This window comes from Nematolebias whitei, unplaced genomic scaffold (genome assembly GCF_014905685.2).
Source record: "Nematolebias whitei isolate Nwh7 unplaced genomic scaffold, NemWhi1 Nwh_scaf_1566, whole genome shotgun sequence".
Taxonomy (NCBI): Eukaryota; Metazoa; Chordata; class Actinopteri; order Cyprinodontiformes; family Rivulidae; genus Nematolebias; species Nematolebias whitei.
The window spans coordinates 1-7,446 of NW_023620111.1; the positions used below are offsets into that span (position 1 = coordinate 1).

General features: G+C 40.2%; 1 protein-coding gene across 1 annotated transcript; it reads left to right on the forward strand.

Moving 5' to 3' along the window:
* Positions 1-6: 6 nt before the first annotated feature.
* LOC119429481 (general transcription factor II-I repeat domain-containing protein 2B-like) lies at positions 7-1,304 on the forward strand (the record flags this gene model as incomplete). The annotated part of the gene is given in 2 exon segments (XM_037697097.1): positions 7-352; positions 355-1,304. Coding segments are annotated over 2 exon segments (1,296 nt in total), but the record flags the coding sequence as incomplete, so codon positions are not given.
* Between the last annotated feature and the right edge of the window lie 6,142 nt (positions 1,305-7,446).

Sequence of the window (7,446 nt, forward strand, 5' to 3'; positions counted from 1 at the left end):
GCTTTTTCATTAGCTGTTGATGAAAGCACAGATAACACAGACACAGCACAGTTATCAATTTTTATTAGAGGCATAAAGTCGGACCTCTCTATCACTGAGGAGCTGTTGGATGTGGCTGCAATGCATGGGACCACGACGGGACAGGACATTTTTGATGCGGTGGAGAAGTCCGTAAGTAAAAATGCATTGCAGTAGGAAAACTTGGTGGGATTAACTACAGACGGTGCACCGGCAATGTGTGGAGGAAAAGTGGGCTTGGTTGGACTAATGAAGAGGAAAATGCAAAAAATGAACTGTCACATGCCTCTGATAACGTATCATTGCATTATCCATCAAGAAGCTTTGTGTGGAAGGTGCTGGGGATGGAGGACATTGTGACCACAGTCATGAAAACAGTGAACTTCATTAGGGCACGTGGCCTGAATCACCGTCAGTTCCAGCAGTTTTTGCTGGAGATGGGCTCGGAACACGGGGATGTGCCGTACTATACAGAAGTGCGGTGGCTGAGTAGGAGCAAAGTCCTCAAGCGATTTTTTGAGCTCAGGGAAGACATTGCTCTTTTTATGCAGAGTAAAGGAAAACTCATGTCTGAACTATTAGATCCAAAGTGGCTGTGTGACTTTGCTGTGTTGTGTGACATAACCGACCATCTCGCCCAGCTGAATTAGAAGCTGCAGGGACGCAAACAAGTCATCACGCAGATGTCCGACACGATCACGGCTTTCCAGCGTAAATTGGACTTATGGATGCGGCAAGTGAAACAGGACAATCTTGTCCACTTTCCTGTTTGTCAGAGCATGTCAGCCTCGTTTCCCGAGACTTTTTCATGTGCTCAGTTAGCTACCAAATTGAGCTGGTTAAAGACTGAGTTTGATCGGCGCTTCTCTGACTTCAGAGCACAACAGTCTGGCTTTGACATCTTTGCCAATCCTTTCACCACCGATGTCTGCACTGCACCCTAACACCTTCAGATGGAGCTAATTGAGCTTCAAAGCGACAGTGGCCTGAGAGCAAAGTTCCAGGATGCTGCAATCCAGGACTTTTACCGTCTGATGCCCCCTGGTTTGATGCCACAGCTTCGACTTCATGCTGCCCGTGTTCTGTCCATGTTTGGAAGCACCTATCTGTGCGAACAGTTTTTTTCCATAATGAATATGAACAAAAACAAGCACAGATCACGCCTCACGGATGACAACCTCCATGCTGTTCTACGCATTGCCTCAGCACAGGACCTAAAGCCAGTCATTGACACACTGGCAACGGGAAAACGGTGTCAGACATCTGGTCAGAAAAACACAGGTTAGCATTTTTTTTGAAAACTAAAATATAATAAAATGTAAGTACCATTAGTGAAAAGGCCAGACTTCAGGGGTATCTGAGGCAGGCTTGCAACACAAGAGTCAGGGTGGCTTCTGGGTAATACCAGATGGCTAGGCCTCAGACTGACGAAGCCTCTTGGATGAGGGGCGAAACGTTTCTTTTTAACAAAAAAACGAAGTCCAGATGACATGATTCAACCTTTTTTGTTGTAATTGTTGCAAATGTTTAAAGATGTTTTGGAAGCTCACGAGCAAAGGCAGTTCATAAAAGAGTTTGTTTTCGAGACAAAAAAGGAATGTAACGGTTTAACTCGTGTGAAATGGATTTTTCCAGTCAAAAATCGTTGTATTTTAAGGGAATTGTTTTACAAGATTACCTTTTCATGTTTTAATGTGTATTTTAATTAACTGTAGCTTTACGCGTATGTTGCTCTTCAGATGACGCTCCTTCGTCTTCATGCAAATAAACGTTCTTGCAAGCTTTTCAAAATAAAAGTCCAGCTGTTTTGTGTTAGTTTCAACAGTTTTTTTGTTCTTCCGTGAAGTTTAAAGCTTCTTCCTCGCCAGCTTCCTGTGAGGCCTCAGTCTCTGTTGGGAACAGCTTAGATGTTGAGTATCAAACTGTATGTCGAGTACGTTAGATATAGTTTGATACACAGCACAACAAGCTGTTTTATCCTAAACGCTTCATTTGAACTGCGGCCTACAGTATTTGTGAAAGTGAAATGTTCATCGTTTGGTTCGATGTTTTTTGTTTTACATATATTTGTCTCGGCTCTTTGCATTTTCAAAGCACTTAATCATTTCCTCCCAGTGGTGAGGACAAACGTTTCTCTACAAATGTGTCCATGCGCAGCGCCGTCCGTGACAGATCTGCGTGTTTGCTCAGGAGTTACAGAGATCAGAGGCAGCGATGCGCCCCAAAGGGACTCATTTGTAGCCGTGGCCCTCGACAGACATGTAAACATGACGCCCAGCCTCTGTCCAAGGCTCTCCCACAGACGAAGGATTAACTCTTCTTTGTGTGTGAAGTTTAAATAGATGCAGCGGACATGTATTTTGTTTTAAGCGTCACCAGCAGAGCTCCTAAAACGTGCATTTACTTAAATGTTAGGTTTGTTAAAGGGCGCGCTCGTCATCGACAACCAGAACGAACTCGGGGACAAAGACATCTCTACAGTTAAACGATGCAGTCGTCATCTCCTCTCCCTTTCACATTAAAGAGTCACGATATTTTCACAAGTTTTTGTCAGTGGTTTGATTTTGTTTCCACTGAATTTACTTTATTAGGCCAGAACCTGCTACAAACAGCATGACACCCTATAGAACAGCTGTTCAAACGGTGGTCCGCGGGCCACTTCCGGCCCACGGGTGACTTCAGTCCGGCCCACCAATGAGTTCTTTTTTTTGTTTTAATTAGGGGTTGGGTTCTTGTTATTGCATTTATGATTCAACGCAACAAAAATAAACAGTTTGAAAGGTAACAGATCATTGGTTTATTTATGATGACTTTAAATCGCTTGAGTCAGAGTCAGAGTCAGAGTCAGAGTCAGAGTCAGAGTTTCTTTATTGTCATTCACACCTCATGTGGTACATGTGGTGGAGCGAAATTATGTACACAGGGTCCCAGTTACATCCAACAATAAAATGTATAAGAAAAACAGTAATAACATCTAAGATATGAACTAAGAAAAACATCAACTAAATATACACTAAGCACTCATAACATAAAACATTGAACATCACCACAAACATGAACATGAGTCTGTGAGCAGATGTGCACGCATGAACACATCAACATTGAAACAGATCAGCAGCAACATGATATGGTTTTTCACAGTGATTATTCTAGTTAGAGATTCATGAGTCTAACAGCCTCAGGGTAGAAGCTGTTCCTCAGTCTAGTGGTTCTACACTTAATGCTCCTTAACCTCCTTCCTGAGGGGAGTGGGGCAAAAAGTGTGTGTGCTGGGTGGGTGGGGTCCTTCATGATGCAGGTGGCCCTCTTCCTGCATCTGGAGGTGTAGATGTCTGTGATGGTGGGGAGACTGATTCCAACAGATTTCTGTGCAGCCTTCACCACTCTCTGCAAAGCTTTTCTTTCTGCAGCTGTGCAGCCTCCATGCCACACATTGATGCTGGAGCACAGGATGCTCTCCACTGCACACCTGTAGAAGGAGGTGAGGACTGAGCTTCCCAGACCAGCTCGCCTCAGCCGTCTGAGGAAGTAGAGTCTCTGATGAGCTTTCTTGATCAGGCTGGTGGTGTTGTTGCTCCAGCTGAGGTTGTCATTCATGTGTACACCCAAGTACTTGTAGCTGGAGACCACTTCCACCGCAGATCCTCTTATGTTCAGGGGGGTGTAGGTGTTTTTGTTCCTTCTGAAGTCCACAATCATCTCCTTTGTCTTCTTCACATTGATGTGAAGGTTATTCTCTCTGCACCATGATGCCCCTGAGCTGCTGGCTTTCAGGAACTGTGCAGTTTTGTTGAATAGTCCTGTTCTGGAACATGTAAAAACAAACAAAAACAAACAAAAAATGTCTATGTCCTATATGCATTTTAAATATTTTAAAGAAAATTCACAGAAGCAATTCTGAGGTTCAAGTGTATAACAAAATGTTACATGAAAATATTAAAATTTTAAAACGCAAAAAGTGCAACTGTTGCCACCACAGATTCTTATTTTAATGTCTCAGTATCGTCGGTGTTTTATGAAACTACTGATTGAAACAGATGGCCCCCCCGGGGAGAATAAAGATTCCTGAACTTGAACAGATTCAAGGTTTCTGTAAAGCTGCACGGAACCATTACAGCGCTTATATATATTATTTTTTATTTAAACCGACTTCAGCCAATGTTCGTTTCATTTACTTTTCTATATTTTCCTGATTACTTGTGAGAAAAAAAGCAGTCCAACTTTCTGTAAAAGCTGTAAAAAATAAACAACCCCCTCCATGATATTATTACCGTGTAAAATATTATTTTGTGTAAACTTCATGCATGTTGTAGCACAGATGTGCAGCGTGGGGTCAGGGTAAACAGCTGTCTTGGTTTGTTGAAAAGGTTTTGCAGGTTTTCATCTAAAATCCAAAATTAATGCGTTCGTGATGTGACTGACCCTCCGTAAACATCATTTGGTAAAAAAACTTTATTTAAATGCTTGTAATAAACAAACTCACAGCTAGTAAGTTAGCTAATTAGTTAGTTAGATAAGCTTCTTTGATATTATTTTTTTATATTTTTATCATTAAATATCCTTTTTAAGATATACAATATAAACTTTTTTCAAATCCTGTGCTGTGACCAGTTACCGAACATATATCCTTTTATTTATTTATTTATTTATTTATTTATTTTTGCACAATCCTGCAGACACTTAAACCCATTTGAAGAATATTAAGTTAAATGACTCAACAAAGTTTTACCATATAATAATGTGACAATATGTTTAATATGTTCAAACAATATGTTTAGCAAACTGCATCATAAGAAGTTAAAAACCATCTAACTTTTAAAATGATAATTTTAAGAACCAAAAAGCCCTGAATTGAGATTAGAGAGATTGAGATTAGAGGGTTTGACAAATACAAGCCACAATACTGTATCTGTCCACAACTTGCAACACAAACACTGTGAAACGTGCAGTTTATTCAAACAAACCTTCTGAGCCACCGTACATTACTAACATGCAGATCTGTCAGTCACAGTGCGTGTTGGCTGACTGATGTGGTGTTGAGGTATTAAATATAAAGCATCACGTGTGTTATGAAAAGAAGAGGAACCCGTTTCTCATAACAGCATGAACTTATCTTTATTTGGTGGTTGAAGGAAGATGTGCGGCGATAAGGAGCTGATCTTAGATTTGTTTTCCAGGAACTCATCTGTGAACCTGACAGACCCACAGAAGCAGGAAAAAAAATAAAACAATCTCTTGCATTTCAGCAAAACATATAAAAGATAGATTTTTTTACTCGTGCAAAAATCAGTTTTAAGTTCATTGCATGGAAATAGTCCACAATAAAGTAAATTAAATGTAAAGTGCTGCCTTGTTGCACAGAACTGCAATGTGTTTTAATCTTTTCACTGGGACTACTTTGTGCGTGAATGCCAGCGCAGATAGTCGGTGAGTCAGCTGTCCACGCTGGCTTTGCAGCTGGATTTGCATCGGCTGTGTTCGTGTTTCTACCACAGGCTTGTTTGTGCACTTGTGTCCAGAGGTCAGCTGAAAGATGACCCCGGTTAGCACAACGCCCAGTTTATCCATGTAAAGCGTGTAAAGCCAGGCCCGGGCTCCCGGTCAAATGTTGCCCTGCTTTGCTCGTATAATTTACACACCATGTCCCGAGAACACCTGCGGTGTTGGGTTCTCCTGGAGAACAGCAGAACATCCATCAGAGCCAGCTGGGAGATTATTACATAAAAAAGGTGCTGAAGGAGGTGAAAGGTCATGAAAACTGACGTCTAAAATCAGTTAAACAACATAATGAGTGCTTTAAAAAATAAAATGTTGCCAAGTAAGATTCCCCATTAAAAGATTTCTAAATGTGTAACTTTGCTGTTTTTATTTATGCTTTTTATTATATATATATATATATATATTACCCTTTCCTTCACACCTAGGAATAATTTAGAACTAACGTGGATGTGTGGGACAAAACCCACGATGACAGGCTGTGAGGCAAACCTGCGACCTGCTTGCTGGGAGGTGACAGCACTAACCACTGCTCCATTGTGGCGCTCACCACAGCTCCCATTAGACTTTTTTAAACTTCTTATAACGCATTTTCCCAGCCTAATAAAGCAAATACACACATTTGATCAGTAATGGTTTTTAAATTGAACTTTATTCATTAAAACACAGATTGTGTTGCTTTCCAAGAACAGAGTAGAGTTCTAATCCCAGCTTTGGGACTGGGAGCCACTGGTCTGGCATGAAATGGGCCTTTTTAAACACTTTAACTGCTTATTATCAGTTTATACCACAATTATACTTTAATAAATGACTGGATTTACAAGAATTAGTTATTTGTAACGTGGCACCAATAGAACAAAAGGGTATATGAAAAATATTTTTGTCTTTCCAGTTCACTTTTTATCAGAAGTTACTGATGTACAGAAAACTAGTCTGAATAATTGCTAGCTACAAGATATACGCTTAAATAACAATTTCACAATCACTCTATATGACAATAATTTTGAAAATGATATCAGATCAAACTTTGTGTATTAAAATAAGAAAAACAACTTTTTTGAAATAAATACACAAGTGCTACTTTATTTATTTTTACAGCAACAAAGGAACAAAATTAACAGAATTTTTATTGATAGCTGCTCCCACTCCATTTATTAAGCAGCTAGATCGACTTAAACAAATTTAAATGCTCAAACAAATTAGTAAACATTAAACCAAAAGTTTTCTGCTTACTCAAGTAATTGCCCCATCAAGAAAAAAGAAAAGAAAAGTGTTTCTAACATAAAAGAAAAAAGTCTCAAAGAACACAAATATAGAGTGCGTTTTACAAACGTCTTGCATTTAAAAACAGGCTAGGTTTAAGTTTATTGTCATATGCAGATCAACACAAGGTCAACAATACAATGAAATGCTCAGGACGAGAAGAACCGTCTCGACTCGCCAAAAAAACAACAACAAGAAATACCAAAGCATGCAACAATAATACAAAAACAAGGTGCCAAAAGTTAAAAAGAAATACATCTACGGCAGCATGGTCCAGAGTGGTTCTGTTGACAGTGAGCTTCTCTTACATGGTCCCGTTAGCAGCATGGTGTTAGTAGGGTTATGTTAGCAGTGAGGTTCATTTAGCAGCATGGTACTGTTAGCAGTGTGGTTATGTTAGCGGCGTGTTCTTGTTAGCAGCATGATACTGTTAGTAGTGTGGTTCTGTTAGCGGCATGCTCTTGTTAGCAGTGTGATCCTGTTAGCAGCATGATACTGTTAGTAGCATGGTACTGTTAGTAGCATGGTACTGTTAGCAGCATGATACTGTTAGTAGCATGGTACTGTTAGCAGTGTGGTTCTGTTAGCGGCATGCTCTTGTTAGCAGTGTGGTTATGTTAGCAGCATGGTACTGTTAGCAGTGTGGTTCTGTTAGCGGCATGCTCTTGT